This window comes from Hemiscyllium ocellatum, chromosome 11 (genome assembly GCF_020745735.1).
Source record: "Hemiscyllium ocellatum isolate sHemOce1 chromosome 11, sHemOce1.pat.X.cur, whole genome shotgun sequence".
NCBI lineage: Eukaryota > Metazoa > Chordata > Chondrichthyes > Orectolobiformes > Hemiscylliidae > Hemiscyllium > Hemiscyllium ocellatum.
This window is the reverse complement of record NC_083411.1, coordinates 37673937-37696043: the sequence shown is the minus strand read 5'-3', so window position 1 is coordinate 37696043 and position 22107 is coordinate 37673937. Positions and strand designations below refer to the sequence as shown.

At 38.3% G+C, this 22107-nt stretch overlaps 1 protein-coding gene across 1 annotated transcript in view; it reads right to left on the bottom strand.

The window, feature by feature from the left end:
- Positions 1-22107, bottom strand: part of msna (moesin a) — a 91156-nt gene that overhangs the window by 2421 nt on the left and 66628 nt on the right. Inside the window, exons 4-12 of the mRNA XM_060832519.1 lie at positions 20082-20356; positions 15509-15592; positions 13984-14130; positions 12967-13063; positions 10917-11080; positions 9934-10064; positions 4774-4934; positions 2809-2901; positions 757-993 (exon numbers count right to left, since the gene is read on the bottom strand). Coding sequence (XP_060688502.1) covers positions 757-993; positions 2809-2901; positions 4774-4934; positions 9934-10064; positions 10917-11080; positions 12967-13063; positions 13984-14130; positions 15509-15592; positions 20082-20356 — 1389 coding nt within the window. The remainder of the gene's footprint in view (positions 1-756; positions 994-2808; positions 2902-4773; positions 4935-9933; positions 10065-10916; positions 11081-12966; positions 13064-13983; positions 14131-15508; positions 15593-20081; positions 20357-22107) is intronic.

Here is a 22107-nt window from a genome sequence, read left to right as displayed (position 1 = left end):
TGTAATCAGCAGCTTTCCTGAGGAAACATGCATAACATATGCTGCACTTTATATTTCTAGCATTATGCTGCACTATTAAAAACCAGTACTGAATTTTGGGCATTGTACATTAAATACATTGGCTTTATGAATCTCAACAGTAATTCACCAGAAGGATCCTTGGAATGAAGCAATAATGATTTAGGGAATATGGCCCACATTTACCAAAATAGAGCAGGTAATCTAATTGAGGGACTTCAAATAACTTAAGACTGCAAAAAGTGAATTTATTTTCTCTCATGGGATACTTACTATTAGTTGAAAATTGAAACTATTTAAGTCAATTAAAAGCCAAGAGGAAAAAAAAACACCTTGTGCACAAATATTGCACAAACTAAGCAGGCAGCCTACGTATACAAAATCTAATATGTTTAAGGAAATACTTTGGAGTGTGGGGCTAAAGTAGCAGTGCAGCAAGATAACCTAGTGCTGTTCTTGAAGGTAGCGACTAACTGCAGTCAATGGGAAAGTTTTGAAAGACTGTTAATGAACAACATTCTCTATGCATTTAGATTCATATTTTCACATTGTCAAACCAGACAGGGCGTGTCCTGGAACTTTATTAATGAAAGTGCTTCAGATCTCATCTCTAATAAGTAACATCTTCGTATCAGAATATTGAATAGAGGAGGAAAAAAGTATTTGTATTACTGCTTGGAGTTAATTATAAAGTTCATGTTTTATCCAACTGCAGATCAGCTTGATCAGTGTACAAACCTGTAGCTGCATTTGTACACGTTGGTTTTTCTCTGCTTCAGTCAGCCTTTCTTCCTCACTGCGATCTTGAACAGTCCCCTCAGAGCTGAGTTCAGCACTAGCCTCTGCACTATTCTCATCATGCTCATCAGCATGCTCATTCTCAGCCTGCAGGATGGTCACTTGAATGGGTGGGGCTGTCGTGGCCTGTTTAAGTTCCTCTTTGGTCTTTTCCAGATCTTGCTGTGCTAAAGCAGCCTGTTAAGAAAAAAAAACAACCAATTATCATTTACAACATCCCATTTAACCATGAACTTTGGTTTTCCCTATGTTGAAAATATACATTTAACTAATGCAAATAAGAGTTAATTTTTGAGGCTTCAAAACTTCTTTATTCACTTAAGTGGACCAAATGCTAAAAAATATAAAAGTACAAGGAAAAAAAACTTCAAAACACTGGTGGGTTTAAACTGAAGATCTGGTATTGATGTTGAGTGGCTTTGCAAATAACTCGAAGCTTGAAGCAGAGACAAGCCTGGAGGACCGGATACCTGGAGTTGTCTCACAGGGAGCATTGTTGGATCAATATAAGCCGAGAGATTCTGGACCCTGCATAAGTAAAGCTACTGCCACTACCACAATTATATTGAGACAGCCTAACGTAAAAAAGAAACCACCTTCTTAAATAGAGAAAATGCAGGATTTAAGAAATTGAAACAGTTGATTTCAATTGAAAGAACTGAAATGCAATTATCAGCCTGGATTAGATTATTTGATTACAAATTAAGAACAACTTTCTTACAGCACCTGCCCCTCTACTACCACTCCACCAGTGCTCCCCCTCAAATAAAACAATCCAAGTCTAAAAAGAACAATGTTTCTGTTTTATGCTTTGGACTAAGAGACAGCTCTACGCTGCTGACTCAACGCAATTGCTGGAGGACTGACACCAGTACTAAATTAACTGGTAGTAATACGTACTAATTGAAAACACCAAGCAAAACGAATGCTGACTCATGCTGCAGTTAAGCATGACTGAGTGGGTATACTTCAGTAAAAAGCCCAGAATCTGAAATCCTTTTGAACTTGCTCCTATGTAAAAATCCCAGTCAGCCAATCTTCTTCCCTATATTAGAATTGTGCAGCATGTCCACTTCCTCAGTTGAGCCACTTTAAGAATCAAATGTTTAAAAACTGTTGCACTCATGCAAAATTTCTAGTTGGAGAGAGAAGAATGCCCAAAACAAAAAAATTTAATGTATATTATAGACAACATGTTTATACAAAATCCATTTGTCACTTCATAATAGTCTCATATGCTTCAATTGGGACTGTGGCTTCAAACTTAAATGAAGGGGAGTCACGAGACCGGTTCTGTTGTCCAATTGTACCAACCAATTAACCTACCCACCCAGGTTTACAGTGAACAATAGATTAGATGATTTTTAAATCAAGAATTAAGAGCAAGATATTTCATTTTAAAGTGAAAAGGAAATAGCTTACCATTAGCTGACCTAGAAAAAGGTATTACAGGCATCAGGTGGCAAAGATTTGTACAGTTACACACCATTTCCAAGATGAAAGGGAATTGGGGCAAAATAGCTGATTAGCATCATTACCTTCACTGAAACATTAAACATGCTTCACATGGTCATGGGGGAAAATAAGGGCAAAAGGGTACTATTCCCAACGGTTTACCTACACCCCAAGGACTGCAATAGTTTAAAGAAAAAAAAAGTGGCTCATCAGCACTTTCCAAAGACAATAGGGATGGGCAATAAATTCTGGTTTAGCTCAGGACTTTATTCTAACTTTAAATGAAAATATGGAGAGGTGGGGTAAAAATACTGGCAACAGCCTATATATGGGCATCTCAATGGGATTGGATTGGATATAAGTGCAATGACTTCCATGGTCAACCAGCACCATCATATCCACTCAGGAAGGGCTGTATTTGGGCATGTGCTAGTGGCTCACACATCAACTGCATCTCAACTTTTTGCTAGGGGGGAAAAAAAAAGACAGGAAAATAGAAGAATCCACAATATTCTAATAGCTCTAATGTTGCCTTACCTTCCGCTGCCACTCAGATGCCTCCTCTTCCTTCTTCTTCTTGGTTTCCTCTAATAGACAGATTTGAGAAGTGAGTGTTGCAAGTTCAGAGGCCTAAAAAGGATAAATTGTCACAAGGTTACTTTCCCATCACTTTCAAAAATAGAAGGCATAAACTTAAACCAAATTGCTTGCTTTAGTTTTACACTTTTTTCATAAAAAGGAATCAATAAGTTAATGTTACATGATACACCTTTGAGAGCTAGAAAGTAAATTAATATGGAATAGAGCGATTGTGTAGGGCTCAACCAGCAAACGCGACCCAAACAGTTTAGAGAAGCACATTTTGCTGAGCTTGAGCACTAATGTACATGCTAAACAAAAAGTGAAAAAGTCTGCACTTTAGATTGCAATTTGCTTTAAGCAGCTTAAATGCTAACTAAAGCTCACAGCAGACAAAGGGATTTATCACAAATATTTTAATCAGAGTGCCTAGTCCACCACTCTTGGCTAATCAAAGCATTAAATAACTAAAAAAAGGTTATATTCAAAAGTTAAAGGTTTTGCACCCAAGAAAAGCTTAAGGTTTGCAAACAAATGCAGTGGTAACTAATTCAATCCAAGACATGGCCAACTATCAGCACAATTATTTTTCACTAATGCACAGGATCACAAACTATTTTTCCTTAGAAATTCTGTAATTTTCAGCTGGTTTTGGGCAAAGCACTTTGGAAGACTCCCAGTACAAATCGACCTGAACATACTGGTAAAATGTAAATACCAGTAAAATGTAAATACCAATATTGAACAGAACATTCAACACATCATAAATACAAGTTCAGCTGTCTTGCTCAAGAGGTCACAGTGTAAAAAATGAGGTCTGCAGATGCTGGAGATCACAGCTGCAAATGTGTTGCTGGTCAAAGCACAGCAGGTTAGGCAGCATCTCAGGAATAGAGAATTCGACGTTTCGAGCATAAGCCCTTCATCAGGAATAGAGACTGGTTGACTAAAGTGAAATCTGTCACACCAAGTCAGCAGAGATATTCTTCTGCAGCTAGTGACTAAGCTAGGGTAAAAATAGAAAACATTACTCAGCATTTAATTAAACTACTCCTATCTTGGTAGGTGCTAGTACTGGGTACCTCAAGTGGCATGTTCCAGTTCACAGTTGAAGCAATTTTCATCTTGTTTTGGAAAGATTCACAGCCAAAGGATGGATCTCAAAACTCAAATATAATGTGATCACAACTTCATAGCAAAGTAAAGCAGCACACAGTTCAGAGTCAAGACCACTTGTTAGATATTAAAACATAGTTGAATAACTAATTCAAAAGGGTCACATTAATAAGATTGGGATCGACCCTCAACTGTCATTTTGAAGCCTTAGTACACTTGGCTTCTGTGGTTTTGAAATCAGGATAGTAACATTTGTGCACAAGCTCTTCATATTGGATTCTTCAGACCACTACCTTCATCCTTCCACTTGTTGAGCTAGCAAGCGATGAAAGGCTTAAAGTCTATTTTCTGTCATTTAAATATTTTCATGAAAGAAATATTATATAGCAGAGGGCAAAATTTGAGAATTTAAGATTGTCAAGTCAAAAAAGGTCAGAAGAAAGAAATTCAAGACTCATCTGCACAGGTCTCCACTCCACTCACCCTAAGCTTCAAACATTGGAATTTCTCACAAGGGCAGAAGTGCCTTCATCTGAAGCAGAAAACAGACCAACATTTGCTGACATCAGCCAGGAAATGGTGTTCCCACCTCACTTACCAATGCAGGTCAGTCGAATGTCAAACTTGAAAGGGTGCAAGCCTTTCATCAAACACACGGTCAAAAATGGATCAGCATTGTTCACATGATATTTTATTTAGCAGAAATCCAAAATCTTAAGCTATTGAACTGAAAATCTTCAGCACTGATGAACTTAATAGACAAGTTTGTTCAAATTCCATTTGTGGTCTCTCAATGGTGTTACTTACCAGGTTCTCTTGATCTTTCATTTGATTTTTGGACTGTTCAAGTAAAGCAGTCTTGATCTCTTCTGCACACCTGCGCTCTTGTTCCAGTCGTTCAGCCTCCTTTTGAGCTGTTATCCTCTCTTCGTCCAGCTCCATTGCTTTGGCAGTTTGTTCTTCCAGTTCTGAAGATAATATGCAAGTTTATTATTACAATGCACCCAGTGATGTTTACATCATAATTCTTGGATTATAGCATACATGCAGATCAAGTTTACTTGTTGCAATGCACTTTTAAAACTACTGAGCAATATAAACACTTTCCATCCCTTGCACAGTTACAGGACAATTGTCATTAAGTGGCATCCTTGCTATCTTTCAGCTTTCTCTGTGGGCCAGATAAGCCAGCAATAACTACATACATTTGCAGCTTCCGGAAGCAAACAAGGGCTCCATTCTCCTTCTCTGAAGAAACTTGCCATGAACGATTGAAGAGAAAAAGAAATGGTAAGGAAGTGCCAGAAACAAAATAGATGCAACAGTAGAGCATTTAGCCCTTTGAGCCTGTACCAAAACTGGGCCAGCAGCTTTGTCCCCAACCCCAGCTCCAACAATTCTGGGGAAATTAGTGATCGGCCTTCTTGTACCACACTGTGGTCCTTTTAATAAGATGACCTCCAGGATTATGACTGACTAGTGAAGGAATGGCAGTACTGCTCCAAGTCAGAAAAACGTGCAACTTGGAGGGAAAGTTGCAGGTGTTAATGTTCCTGTACACGTGCTACTCTGGTCCTTCTAGATAGAGATTGCAGGTTTGGAAAGTCTTGTTGACAGAACCTCAAACAGAGTTATTGCCATGCATCTTCAAGTGGTGCTTACTGCTGTCACTGCTAGTGGTGTAAGGAGAGAATGTGGAAAAAAAAACTGTTGAATGAAGTACTGGCTAAAAGAAATGGCTTTGTTTTGGACAGTGTCAAGCTTGGAGGGAGCTGCACTTATTCAGGCAAGTAGACAACATTCTACCATGCTTCCAATGTATACCCTATACAATACATACAAGCTTTGGGGAGTCAGGAGCGAATTATCCATTGCAGGATTGAGTCTCTGACCTGCTCTTGCAGAGACAGTATTTACAAGGCTGGTCCAGTTTAGTCTGGCCAAATGCTAACACCTGGACTGTTGATAGAAGTGAAGTCAACAATTCATTAGAGTAGCCAATAGCTAGATTTCCTCCTGTTGGAGATGGTCATTCATGCCTCAAGTGCCAGGCAATGCTACTTATCATTTGACAGCCCAATCCTGAAATTTTGCTCAGGTCATGCTGCATATGGATTGCTTCAGTGTCTCAGGAACTAAAAAAAAAGTGCTGAACATTTGTGCTATTCGCTGCAAACATTTCCAGTTCTGACCTTATGATGGAGGAACAGTCAATGAAGGAGCTGAAGGTAGTTGGGCCAGGACACTGCCTAGAAGAACTCTTGCAGTAGTGTTAGAGAGCAGTGGCGACTGGTTTTCAAGCAACTACAAATCGTCTTCACTTGGGTTATGTACTGGGAGCCTCTGCACTGATTCCTATTGACTCGTTTTAGTTGTGCACTGTTAAACCCCACAGCCAAAGGCTGCTGTGATATCAAGGAACTTTTACCTCACCTAGAGTTCAGCTCTTGCCCATGTTTGAACAAAGGACAATACAATGGTCAAGAGCTGATGTGCCCTGGTGAAATCCAAACTGAATAATAAATCGCTGAGCAGGCTATTGCTAAGCAAGTTAAGCAACAACTCCTTCCATCTCTTTACTGATGGAGAAAACTGATTGAGCAGTACTTGATATGGCTACATTTATCTTGGTCTGTATTCTGGAGAGGACATGCCTAGGCCATTTTCCACATGGCAGCTACATTGGAGTAGTTTGACTAGGGAGTGCAGTTAGTTCTTAAAATAACTCTTTAACACTGTTTCTGGAACACCGGATACTGCATAGGTTGTGTACCATGCCAGTATTGTCAGTTTTTTTTTTTGGATGTCACATCAAGTAAATGGAATTGGTTAAAGATGGATATCAGATGCTGGGGACCTTCAAAACATGCAGACATAAATCACCCACTTGGCACTTGTCACAGAAGATGAATGCAAATCATTCAAGCCTGTCCCTTGCCTGGATATGCTAGGTTTGTCCACTGAAGAGTGAGAACCTTCACTTCCTGTTGGTTGTTTAATTGCCCACCACCATGCATGACTGGATGTGATACAATTGCAGAACATTAATCTAATTCGTGGGTTGTGGAAACATTCAGCCCTGGTGAAACAGCTTCACCAGGTTGACCCCTTGTTTTTAAGCGTGCCTGATCCTGCTCCCAGCATGCCTTCTGCACACTTCATTGAGCCAGGATTGATTGCTGTTGATTGTAGATGGTAGATTAGAGAATAAACAGGGTCAAAAAGGTCCCCATCATTAAGTATGGAATATTTGTAGAATCTCCACTTCAAAAGTACCTCTTGAATGCCCAATTATGAATTGCTAGATTGCGTGTCAAGTCCATCCCAATTCACAAAATGGTAGCACTACACAAAGCAGCCTCAATAAAGACTAGACTCAATACACACAGTAGCCTTACTACCTTGAGGTGCTCCTGAGTGATGCTCAACATGGAAGTAAAAAAGTGAGAATAGGTGGTAACTGGCATGAAGTTTCCATGCCCATGATGGACTCAATTCCATGAATTTTTGTAGTGTCCAGATCAACATTGAAGGCTCAGTTACTGTATTGCATTCTGAAGTACAGCAACCTCAAAATAGTTCAAAGTCAGTGAGTGAGCTGGACTCTTAAGAAAACAAAATCACATTATTTTGGCTTTTTGAACAATGAACATTTATCCTAGTCAGTTTAAGAAATGGACTAATAAAGATAGGAGTAACCTTTACTATGGTTGAAAACAAAAAGAGCATGTGTAAAGGAGTCAACTTTGTGGTTTTTTTACAAGATCTTTACAAGTGGTCATTCTTAGTCTGGTTTTCTTTTGAGCAATTAAGATGCCCTTAACTGTACATCAACAACCTTGCAGAAATGTATTCAATAACTGATCATGGAACTAAATTGCCAAAATAAGCCTGCTGATCCATCAGTATTCACACTGGAATCAGACTTGCTTAGTATTACATAGATCATGAAAGGAAAATTCAGAAAATATAGCCCCAAGTGACCAGTCTTTGATTTGGATCCTCAAACAGCAACAAAAATAAAATCTAACATTTGTTAGTTGTGTCTTGCTTAAATCTTCTTGATCTGGCTCAGAATGTCCCACCGTTCAGACTCTGCTGTTGATTTCACGCCCATTTATACTGTGCTACCCTATACAGCCTCACTTTAAACTGAGAATCTTAACAGTAACTGCAGTTCAGCTTTTTTTAAAAAAAGTGCTTTATACAAGTGATTCACATTCTGGGATGACGCAACCTTATGGCTTGAGCCAAGTGGCAGTTTTTCTGTTTAAAAATAGGAGGTGTTAGAATAGTATTCAAGTTAACACAGATAAGTCACATGGCTTCTTTAGGTCTAGTTTAAAGAAACAAGCCCTTTCCCCACACCCTCCAACTAACAAATAAAGTAGTAAACCAGGCCACTGTCCTCATATATACTTCTCTCTTTTCAAAAAGATAATCAAGAGTGTCTTGGTAGTCTCCAATCTATGCTGCCAAAAGCAGCACCAGTGGCCCCACTTTCAAAATGAAAACACATACTTCCTTACAGCAGGAAGACTACAGGCTGAGAATGGAGTGAATCAATCTTGGGAGGTTTTCCTCCCCTCTTCAGCAAAAATCATTTCACCATTTCAGGGTACTGCCCAGTGCTTTTCCTCTCAGTCTATTTAGAAACATTTACTTCTGATTACTGCCAGGCATTTTGTCTGGTCTCTAGAGTTTACACAACATCAGCATCTTGTTTATTTTAAGAAAGGAGTGCCACACTCAAAAGGGGTTCCTGTTCACACCAAAAATCAACAGTTTCCATTCAGGCCTGAACAGCAAGAGGGCAGAAACCTTGGTCAGCTCTCTTACAACAGGAAAGTCAATAACAGCATCTTTAGAATTATAGAACCCCCGCAGTACAAACAGGCCCTTTGGCATATCAAGCCTTGACCAGCCATCTGAAGAACATCCTACCAAGAGCCTCCCCCACCTTATCACTATAAACCCACATTTACCATGGTTAATCCACCTAGCTCACATTCCTAGACACTATGGGACAATTTAACACTGCCAATCCACCTAAACTGCACATCTTTGAATGTTGAACCCCATGCAGAAATGGGGAGAACATGCAAATTCCACACAGACAATTATCCAAGACTCTAATTGAACCAGGGTATCTGGCACGGAGGCAACAATGCTAGTCACTCAATCATGACGACTACTGTCTAATGCCTAAGTCAAACTGGCATATACTTCATAAATGCACAGTAAATAAAACGACTGCATGGGGTTCTCCTGAAAATATAATGTGTCCCATGGATCTTGAATATTGCTATTCTTCCTCTTGCAGATGTTAATAAGCTGGAACTATAAACCATTAGGTAGAGATGATTAGTTTTTAAATAACTCCATGACAAGTAGACACATCAGCAACATGACAGAAGCCATGCAATGAATCTCTACATCAATGCAATACAGATTATTTCAAGTCACAGACAGCATCTCTCCCCACCTTTCTCACAGGAAGATTTTAAATGACTGGTCTTGACCATCAATAGCTGACCTTGTTCATTGTTGTACAGATGTTGGGATAACCTTCAAAAATTCCCCTTATCCTTCAAGTTTTAACATATCCCCAAATTACAATTGCAAAATTACATTTTAGAAGTCAACTTTTCTGGAAGTTACATGACTGATGAGAAAGAATATTCCATGTTGTGGGCCTTTGTTACAACATTATTACTTGGGACGTGCTAGATAAACAAAAGACTGCTTTATGAAGAAAAAAATGCTCATGTACAGGAGGATCCTCCTACAGCCTATGAATTTAGGATCATTGCGAAGAATGTTTGTCTCTCCCATAAAACACAATAGGAATAATTACTTATTGTCACTCAGTCCAATCTTCCTCCAGATAGGGGGAAAAAAAACATTAGAACAACATTGGAAGCACATCTTCCACTCAGATCAATTTGCACTTTTTATTAATATTACCTTTTTGGGCTTTTTCAGTCTGTTCTTCAACCCGTTTCAGTCTCTCCATCAATTCATCCTTTTCACGCTCCATATTCTGTCTGTCTTTCTCTGCTTGCTCTCTCTTCTTTCTCTCATATTCCAATTGTGCTCTGGAAACAAAAAGAATGCTTTTGGATTAAAGATTAAATTAAAAGCAGAATGTCAAGCTTTGATTTTTTAAAAAAAAAAATTATGTAATCTGTTTCCAATTAAAGTATAAGGACAATACCTGAAATGCAGTAATATGTAACAAAACTGATTTCTCTTCAATTTACAGCACACCTCACGAAGGTCATGCAACAGCCATTTCAAATTGACATTCTATCGAAACATGCAGGTAAAATGAAACCAAAAAAAAGTCTTGCTCTTCTGATTGGTGTTATATTCGTTTTCAATTTAAAGACAGCAGTGCTTTGATATAATGTTTTATTTGGAGGTTATACAATTTCAATATTAGAGATTTTTTTTGGCTAGAAACTTAGCCCAAAAGGTTCACTTCCAAGGGCAATATTAAATTTCCTGAACTGAAGTATTTTGGGAAAACAAGATAAACAACTGATCTCTATTAAATGAATGCAATTACTTAATAATAAAAAAAGCTTTGTAAGACCCATCATGCTCAAAGAAATTTGAGTATGATGTAAAGATTTAAGTGTCAGTTGCATTGCATATATAAAATATTGGACAATCTTGGAGACACCTAAGTGGGAGCATTTTGCATCAAGACTAGAGTGGTGCTGGAAAAGCACAGCAGGTCAGACAGCAAAGGAGCAGGAAAATTAACGTTTCAGGCAAAAGCCCTTCATCAGGAATGAGGCTGGGAGCGTCGGGGGTGGAGAGATAAATGGGAGGGGGGTTTTGCATAAAGTATATTCAGTACCAAAAAAAAAGTCATTTTTAAATCCCACTTCAAAGTTCACAAATTAACATCTACTATTGCTTCAAATCTCAAAATTCCTGACCTTTCCATCTGTTTCTGTTGCTTCTCTTCTCTTGCCTGAGCCTTCATCTGCTGGACTTCAATGGTATCTGGCTTACGTCTGCGCATGTAGAGTTCATGGTTTCCCATGCACAATGCCAGGATACGCTTATTAATGCGGAGACGAGGTGCATAGAATACAAAATCCTATGAAAAGGAAAGAATTTGGCATATTTTCCATATATAACATGAATGCATTAAAAATTCTATAAACTGCATCATGCACATATGGCACTAAAACACAAACCTACATTACTTTTTCTCCACTTTATCGTGTGTTGCTATTCAGCCAGAAAAAACAAAAGCTAGGGATTCACCATAACAACTGTTGCCAGCGACCAATGTTCAGAAGAGAATGGAGAAACTGGCAAACTGAGGTGAACACTAGATGTCAACAAAGTGGCCTTCTCTCAAAATTGACCAACCATAATGCAAAGATAATTACATTAGATTAATGTTGTGGTTCTGTTCGCCGAGCTGGAAGTTTTTGTTGCAAACGTTTCGTCCCCTGGCTAGGAGACATCATCAGTGCTCTGGAGCCTCCTGCGAAGCGCTTCTTTGATGTTTCTTCCGGTATTTATAGTGGTCTGTCCTTGCCGCTTCCGGGTGTCAGTTTCGGCTGTCCGCTGTAGTGGTTGGTATATTGGGTCCAGGTCGATGTGTTTGTTGATGGAGTTTGTGGATGAATGCCATGCCTCTAGAAATTCCCTGGCTGTTCTCTGTCTGGCTTACCCTATGATAGTAGTGTTTTCCCAGTCGAATTCATGTTGCTTGTTGTCGGAGCGTGTGGCTACTAGGGATAGCTGGTCGTGTCGTTTCGTGGCTAGTTGATGTTCATGTATGCGGATTGTTAGCTGTCTTCCTGTTTGTCCTATAGGAAGACAGCTAACAATCCGCATACATGAACATCAACTAGCCACAAAACGACACGACCAGCTATCCCTAGTAGCCACACACTCAGACAACAAGCAACATGAATTCGACTGGGAAAACACTACTATCATAGGGCAAGCCAGACAGAGAACAGCCAGGGAATTTCTAGAGGCATGGCATTCATCCACAAACTCCATCAACAAACACATCGACCTGGACCCAATATACAATCCACTACAGCGGACAGCTGAAACTGACACCCGGAAGCGGCAAGGACAGACCACTATAAATACCGGAAGAAACATCAAAGAAGCGCTTCGCAGGAGGCTCCAGAGCACTGATGATGTCTCCTAGCCAGGGGACAAAACGTTTGCAACAAAAACTTCCAGCTCGGCAAACAGAACCACAACAACGAGCACCCGAGCTACAAATCTTTGCACAAACCTTGAACATTAGATTAATGACCATCATCCGAGATAAATCAACACTTAGCACAAACGTAGATAAGTTTTTAAAAAGCAACAGGGAATTCTTGAACGAGAAGCCCAAAAAAATGGCAACCTGAAGAATCTGCATTCCAGAACGGCATATCAAGTACTTCAATCCTGAATCTTGGTCAAAACAAGGTTCAAATTCATCATGTAGCTAAGGTGAACCTATTATCTACTGGTACAAAAATTGCTGGCAAAACTCAGGTCTGGAAGCACCTGTGAAGAGAAATCAGAATTAACTAGGGGTGGAGGTGCTGGGTGTTGGTAATGAAGAGTTGGAAGAAGGGCAAGACCCAAAACACTGACTTCTCTTCACAGATGCTGTCAAACCTGCTGAGCTTTTCCAGTTTTGTTTGGATTTACAATATTTACAGTTCTATTATCTACTGATTTACTTAATAAACAAGTGCTCTTCCATTCTTGGTGTTCAAGATAGGAGATAGTATCATCACATGAAGATGTTCAAATCTTCAGAAGTCATGTCACATTATATATCAATCTATAGTGTGCTGCTTAGAATACTAGTAAAGTAATTGTTGCCAGGATCTCTAAACTCTAGTCTGCAGATTAATACTCGTGACATAACTGTGAATTGACGGATCTTCTCAATCCAAACCTATTTGGCAAGGAGATATTTGCAGATAGCTGCATTATGTCTTTTGTACTTACTGGTGCTTTTTTATCAATTGGTTTGATGATAAACTTCTTATCATTAAATGAAATGTTTCGGATTTCACTCCATGGGAATCCAATCTTGGGTGTCAACCTTAAATTAAGAGCAGACATATCCTCATTCAATAATCACATGGGTACCCACACCTGCCACTAAACATATAGCAACTAGTTTTAGCTAAAATCTTGCTACCCATTCTTGTCTGCAACTACCAACTATTTCTGCATTGTAAATGCCTTGTGGTTAACTCAGCCCTCTGAATTTGAGCATTCCATTGTACTGTCTAAACTTCTGGTTTGTGTCAAGTTAGGGCATTTCACTAAAAGCAACAACCAAAGCTTAGAAATTGGACCAGAGCAGTGGAGTATGAAAAATTCAGGCAAGAAATCTTGCTGTAAAATAAACAGTGAACTAACTGTCTAAACTATTTCCTAGTACTATTGCTGACCAGTCACAATGTCAAGACTGTTTAAAACACTCCAAATTTAAACACCACACAAATTAATATTCATTTACTCAAGAAACTTCTACCTTACTGTTAAAAATTATCACTATTTATCAAATTGTGCAGTCATTACTGTGATATTTAATCTGACCATGTAGCTTCTAACTTTGTTCAGTTACAAGTTTTCAGCATGCGTCACATGATCTTCTACAAGACCCATGCACATTACAATGTTTGGATAATTCTATTAAATATGTTCCCTACTATAAAACACAACATTGACTATTTCAGTTAATCTGGATCTGTAATTCTAATTGGGCCAGCTAACGGTGATAACAATTCCCCTTTTGTGCACAACTGCTGGGGTTTCCATTAAATGGAAAACTGGTTACTAATTAAGAACATAGTTAACAACATTCTGGTAACTAGCTAAATGACATGTGGCTAAATTTTCATCTCCAGGGGTCAACGAGGTGGTAAAAAAGGTGCAAAACAAAAAAAACTCACTACTTTCTTCAATCACCCATTTGTCTATCTTATAGAAAGGGTTCTGCATTCTAGAATTTACCTGTCGTCATGTTCATATATGTTCAGTCCAAGAGCATCAACGCCAAGCCACAGCTCAGAGCCCTTTTTATTTTTGATGTTGAAATAGTTAACACCATACATTTCGAGATCTTGAGCAATCTTCAGATATTCCATCATGGCATCTTCCCTGTTAAATGAAAGGAGGTGCCAACATTGAATTCCATCAAACATTTAAAAAATACTCTAAGGCATTGGATTGTTGAAGACAATGCAGGAAGAGAAAAAAAGTAGATTACTTGAGTTCAAATCTACAAAAACAAAGATAGTCCATTGTAATACACTTTCTGCTGATATTTGACTATGATTACATAATTTACAGCAAAACTAAGCTTACACAAAAACTTAAGCATGAAGAGGGGAGCACAACGAATAATGGAAAATATCAAAGCTGCCTATTTAAAAAAAATTACTGGCTCATTTTTCAGTTTTCTAGATGTGCAAGTTCCAATGGGTGAACAGGATGGGTTTATAGGAATTGATACACAATCTGTGCAAGAAGAATTTCATTAAATGCCTAGTACAAAAGCTCAATATTTTTTCTTAAGCCTTACTTCAGTACCAGTTACTACAAATAAGCATGTTTAAAACTAAATTTCAAATGTTGAGAAATTTTACTTTGGTGAAATAAAAAGGAAATATAATAAATTGTACTCATTTCTATTGGCTCTTGTACTTTGGTCTGGAGCTTGAAAAAAAAATGTATAAATCCATTAAAATAAAGTTCATTCGGTATTTACATGATGAAAACAGAACAAAATTGACCCAGAAGTTCAAAACCTATTGTACTTGGAGCACAATAGCCACAAGGTGACTAATATCACAGCATGCTAAAAATTAACCAGACTTGAGGATTTAGTTTCACTGTTATTGTTTGATTTTTCTAAATATTAACCTTTCAAAAGAAAAAAAAGCACTACAGCACATTGTAAATTTTAAGTCACTTAAATCCTTCCTGCCATGACTGACACCTGTAATGAAGTGAAAGTGGAATGGTGCACCTAGCTGCTTTAAATCCAGCACAGAAAATAAATTTGACGTAACTATTTTTAAACAAAGTAGCACTGATTTACCACTAACCATTCTGGTCAAATACAGAATGTGTTTTGAAGACGGAGGCTACATTTTCCCCCATTAAATTGCAAGACTCTTCCATCACATCACAGAACACAGTATAATGGCTCATTCACAAAATTCTCAAAATCAACAAGCAGCCTTATAAATTTACACCAGTTACTGAAAGGCAGCCCCACACAGCATGAAATTGGCTAAGTTTGTGCTGTTAATACCGCAGGTGTCAATGCATACAATTGCTATCTTGATTCTGAACAAAAAATATATATTAGCTGACTAAATTGGAATCTCCTCCAATTCGGAGTGGAAAGAACACCACCTTAAATTTGAAGCCAGTCCAACTATAACACCATGGAAATATTAACTGAAATTATTCCCATTTAAAAAGATCAAACTTTTCCACAAAAAAAAATGTTGTCAACTTCTGGTATTACCTGATCATTGCTCTATGTTCCTCATGCCATATTTGGATCCGATCTTCCCACTGTTCTTTATTCAACTTGTGCTGTTCCAGGACACTGAAGGTAGTAGTGAACAGTTAAACCATTATAAAGTAGATAAATCTAAAGATTTCCTTTGCATAGCAGTCTTAAAGATAATTTGTCAGTCTGAATTAGTATTATCCACAAAATATGCCAGCTACCTTTCACAAATAAGCCTACTTCAAATTGTTTAAGTTTTAATACTGAAATGGGATTAGATAGCTGTATTTGTATTTTCCTTATTAACTCCAGTATAGTGAAGCATGCTTCATGATTAGGTTCAGTTGAAGGTGCAGATACCAATGTATAAAATTCAATACCACTTTGCAAATTAATAAACCAAACCTACTCATAGCATACAGTTAAGAACTGAAGAACAAAGCTGATTATGTAAACCTTCAAAAGACATTATGCTTAAGCACATTTTGATTGCGAGGGGTAGGATTGATCAAGGCAAGGAGAGTCCCATAGCTGAGAAGTCCTGGAAAAGAAATAGGGAGGAGGCTGCAACGTGGAAGAGAGAAAAAAAAAAGGTTTCAATTACTTTAAAAAAGCCTAGAAATTTAAGCAACCTGTTTGACTATTCTCATTCAAAGTGAGTGATGACCAGAATTATAGAAATCCCTAGCAAGTTTTATTTTCATTTTAAATTGAAAGTTTTTAACAAAATAAAATTATGAGATAGTATTACACTTTTATATTAGAACAGCAAGAAACTACTACTTTACTTTAGAAAAACCAAAACTAAAATAGAACAATTTAGCCATTTGAAATGGCTAATACGAATAGGAGAACCGGTCTCGAAATAAGTCGAGACAAAGGAAAGCTTTTGCCTATACCATTCAGATTCAATAAATAATTAGAGTATGTTAAATTAGATTGAATTGACTTAACTTAGATCACTCAGCACCACTCCACTAAAGCTCCCATCAGCAGGAGCATCAGTTAACATATCCGTATTTATTCAGTATTCTTCATTTTAGGATCCTTGTGGCTACACAAAAGGCTCTAATCAGTATGGTTGCCAAGTCTGTATCCATGTGAGTGAGCAAATGTTTTGTTAAAATTTGGAGTTGATCCAATGCATCATCAGCCAGAAACCTCAAATTAAATCCAGTGCACGGAGATGGAAGAATGCAAGGTGCAATTTGATAGAGGTTTTCAAAATGAGTGGGCTGGATAGTGTGAAGAAAGGGAGAAACTGCACCTGCTCATTAAAAAGAAACACCAACAAAAAAGGATAGATTTAAAATAATATACAAATGAAAAAGGTGGTAACAGAAAAAAGATTTTTCACAAAGTAAAGTAGTTAGGTTATGGAATGCACTGCATGAAAATGTGGGAGGCGGTGGTGAAACATTTTGCTATTTGGCTAGAAATGGCAGGCAAGGATTTGAGGGAAAGCAGGGAATTGGCACTCGGTAATGATGCTTGTTTAAAAGAGCCTGGCACAGTGGGTTGAATGGCCACCTTCTGGGCCATAACGATGGTAGCTCTAATAGAGGCTACATTGGAGCATGGGCTCATTATGCTCAAATTCAAAGCTTCCTTAGCTGATTAATTCACTTTGTAGCCCTACAATCTGAGCAATCAACTTATTTTGCTTCCACTAGAAACAATAGTCTGAATTCAACATCAACTGGCAAACTCTCTCAAAAAGAGACACTGTGGTGTTGCAATTATGAAAGTAGAAACATTATGACATAGAATGATCAAGATTCCTCCAGAAATACATATTAGCCTCACTTGAAAATGCTTCAGTCTGCTTTTTTTTGGCAGGGGGGGGGGGGGGGGGGCACATGTAAAGAACCTGGGAGTACTTTTAAGATCAACAGGAGCTAACAAATGGAAATATTCCTCAGCTGCTGCAAATAAATGGCAAAAACACTAACCAAAAATTTCTCAAATTCCAAATGGCTAGTATGAATCAGGAGAACTGGTCTCAAAATAAGTCCAGGCAAAGGAAAGCTGTTGCCTATGCCATATCAGATTTAGAAGGTTTTGGAAAAAAAAGGAAAGTCTTCCCGTTCCTAGCACTCCCTACTAGTTGCTTTTCTGGTTGTTGGTACTGAAAGCATTACCTGCATCTCCAATCACAAAGTGCATATTTAACTCAAAAGAACTAAATTGCATCAAGATATACCCACGGTAGCACCTTAACACAATAACTAAAAAAAATTATAACAGTAAGACAACACATGATATTATCTCTAACCATTTGGGCAACATTCTGTCTCATGTTGAAAAATCTGTAGTTCAGTTTGATTTTTCTAACCAAGACACAATAATTACAGTATGGAAGGTGACCAAAGACCACATGACAACCAAACAAACCAGCTATTAACCAATACAAGCACAAGCCATTTGCTCAGTTAAAATACACATGCACAAAACAGTTAAAAATACTCCTTTGACATGGCAAAAGCAAAGAGAACAATTGCAAAACAAATGACGACATTACATGAACGCAAGAACAAAGCTTCACTTAAAAATAAAATACCCATATTTTTAACAATCCAAACATGACCATGTTACAGCAAAACACTGAATGCTTTTCATTTTTCTACCCATCTTTCCTCTCTTATCTCAACCTAAAGATATTAATCAGATCTGTTAGCACCAGCCTAACCCCTTAATTTGTTCCTTGCAGTGGGTGTAAAGTTGCTTGCTGATCCTACCAACACTTTGGGGCCTGTGCCAAATATTGACAGGGAGGATGGACAGTCAACCTATGGACTCATATCTTACAAAAAGGAGGAAGTGTCTAGTACTACTATCATCCATGAGTATATCCTGTCACATTGGCAGGACAGACCCAAAAAGTGACAGGTCAGTAATACAAGGAAATGTCATTTAAAAAAAAAACATTCCTCAGCGTTTGATTCCAGACCCCCTGAGGGTCAAACAAAAAAAGGAAACCTGCTGCTGCTGACCATGACCATTTACCTCAGCACAGCAGGTAAAGAGGAAAAACATAATTGACTTCATCTTCAACCTACTTCCTCCAGATGCACCTATGAAGTTATTGGTCAGAGTTGCTGTAACAGCTCCCTTGAACATTTAGTGTGCGCCATAACAAGCTGTTACCTCGCCATGCTGCAGATGTACAGTTACAGCACTGGCATCTACTTGAGTGTAGAGAATAAATGTCCAACTGTGCCATAACTACAAAAAAACCGAACAAATCCAATCTAGTCTGTTAACTATAATCTTAGCAAACAAAGTGATGGAAAAAGTCATCTTTAAGCTTCACTTGTTAAAAGAATACCTGCCTCAGTGACACTCAACTTGAGTTTTGCCAGACTCACTCAGCTGCTGACCTCATTGCAACCTTGCTTCAAACTCAGCAGAATTCCAAAAGCAGAGGCAAGAGTGATTGCCCATGATACTATTTGACTGAATATAGTTATCAAGGAGCCCTCAAAACACTGGAGAAGCAGCTGTAGTGTCATGGTAATGTCACCAGATTAGCAACCCAGAGCCCCAGCCTAATGCTCAGGGGTCATAGTATCAAATCAATGACAAAAAACAGAATTCAATTAAAAAAATCTAGAATTTTAAAAAATTAGTTAGTTTAATGGCATACATTGAACCACAACTGCAAAAACCAAATCTGATTCACTAAATGTCCTTTAGGGAAGCAAATCTGGCCTGCGAGACTCACACTTAATTGCCTGGTGGCAAGTTAGGAGAAAATAAATGCTTGCTCAACCAGTGACACCATGCACACAATCTCCTTTGTTGGCAGTCAGTCATCTCAGCTCACAGGGCACCTCTGGTCCAACCATTTTCATCATAAAAGGTCTGAAGTGGGGCTATTTGCTGACAATTGCAAAAACTTCAGTACTATTCATAACTCCTCAGACACTGAAACAGTCCATATTCAAATGTAGTAACACTAGACAACATCCAGACCCAAGCTGACAAGTGGGAAGTAGGATTTGTACCATCGTTCTGCACCACATTAACTTCTGGGGGTTATCATTGACCAGAAGTGGGTATGCACTAATCTTAAACTGACTAGAACAGATCGAGGAATTCTGTGGCAAGTAACTCTTTTCCCAACACCCATCCATCATCTAAAAACAGTGGCAGTCAGGAAATGTGGAATACTCTTCATTTGCTTGAATGTACGCAACTCCAACAAAACAGTTTGATACCATCCAACGCAAGGCAGCCCACTTGATTGACACCCGAAATCAGCATCAACACCAAACAGTGGCAAAAGCCTGACCACCATCCTTTCCAGGGCACTTATGGATGGGCCCAAAAAGAACAAAAAAAAACTAGCCAGACATCCCAGGAACAAGAATTCCTAAAGAGTTTCTCATTTACTATCTATTTTGAATCGTGAATAAGTTTCTACAAAGCCAAAAACAGGTTGTAATTTAGTCATTTTGGCTCATCTATTTAACACTATCCATCCAACTAGATTTTCAGATATAAATGCTAAATTGTTTGGACTGGAGTCAACGGATTTTAATGCACAGCTGTTAAAATATAAATAGGACGGACAGCCATTTACCGTTGTGGAAGTAGACGGTCATTTGACAAATAGCCAGATTTGTGGGCATCTTTATTGAAATCACCATATTTGACCTGCACAGCATAAGAAGCCAGCAATACAGCAGTCTCTGGGGGACAGTAGATGTCATCATTCAGAATGCCCTCTTTCACTTGCAGGAAGAAGAGGCGTTGGGTGATCTCTTGAATCAGCTCTTCAGATACATCCTCTGGAAAGAATTTTGCCCTAAACTTGAAAAGTAGTGGGCTATCCTTACGAACATCCTGCTGAGTCACCTTAAATAAAAAAGCAGAAACAAAAATGACAACTTAGTATAAATTGAGGGATTTTCACTGCACTGATGCATTATCCTTATTATAAGGAAAGGATTACAGCATGGAAACAGACCCTTCAGTCCAACCCATACATGCCTACCAACTTCCCCCAAACTAAAAACTGGTCCCACTTGTGCATTTCCATCCAAATCTCTCTCAATGTACTGTCCAAACCTCTTAAGTGGTGTATCTGTACTTGCATCTACCACTTCCTCTGGCAGTTCATTCCACATATGCACCTCCTGGTGTGAAAAGCTAGTTCCTCAGGTCCACTTTAAACGCCCCATCCTAGGGGAAGACATTCACTATTCTCATTAGCTCAACTCCTCATGATTTTATAAACCTCCTATGCTCAAGTTCAAAAGAATCCCAGCTTATCCAACCTCTCCTTATAATTCAAACTCTCCATTCTTGGTAACATAGAATAATGTGATGTTGACAACATACTGGAGGGTTATGACCACCAAACCATAACACAGTAAGTAAAGAATTAATACTAGGTGTACAACCCATTAAAAAGTTCAGGTATTCTACATTGAAAACTATAAACGTTAAATGAAAAGTTATATTGCATCTTTTACACCTTTGGGAGTGCATGACGCCTATAGAAGGAAAGTTTAAAAAAAGGGAACATTTAAAATATTCCATTCTTTCAGATTGCCCAATGGGTTTAATAAAAAAAAGGTAGCCTAGCAGTTTTCTTGCCTCATGCAGATGAAGCATGAAAAAAAAAGTGGAAGAGTCAAAACACATTAGCACATTAGTGTTTCAAAAAAAAAAGTTTAGAAAAATGGATCTTTGAATGCATGAACTAATTCAGCAAATATAGCAGCCATTCCAAGTGAGTAATAAAACTCAAAATAGCAGCAAAATGAATCAATAGCAGCTAAACCAACAGGGAGTAGTTTCCGCTTTTCTTTGAAAAAAGATTACAAATTGAACATTCACCTGAACAGACAAGGTCTTGACACAAAGGTCCTAAATGTGTCACCCAAAAGGAATGGTCCATCTCAAAGAAATTTTCTGGCAGGCTGGCTTTTATTCTCATCCCTAAATGCTCTCAAGAGCATGGTGATAGATCTTCCTTCTTGAACCAATGCAGTCACACCCACATTATTCCTGGGAAGGGAGTTTCAGGAATCTGATCCAGTGATCGTGAAAATAAGTGGTATATTTCTAAATTGGGATTAGGTGTGTCTTGGAGGGGAGCTTGCAAGTGGCTCATATTCCCATTTCTCTAGAGTACTAACTTCACGTACAGCCAAATAGCGTACTTAGAATGGATTTCACAAAAGCAAACTACTTTGCTTTTCCTTATATCATGACAATTCTGAATACATTATACAGCAAGGATGGATTCAGAGTCTGGAAAATAAATACTTCAGTATTTTAAAATGGCAGAGGCAAGATGGCTTGTTCAAATAACTTTCCCTTTTACTTGCTAGTTCTTGCAGACAAGACACCCAACTGCTCAAGTCTCATCCAAAGCGCACACTGCCAGGGATACAAGTCAGGGATATTTGTCATTTTCAGCAACACTAGGGTATTATGGGATTTAATTCATTAGATCTTGGCAAAGAGGGAAACATGCTTTGTGTATACAAGATAGATAAAAAAAATCCATGAGAAAAAAAAAACACGTTCAGATAAGATATGCTCCAGATGCTGGCCAAGTCTCACTTGAGGGAAAATTTAACCCACTGGACAGTGAG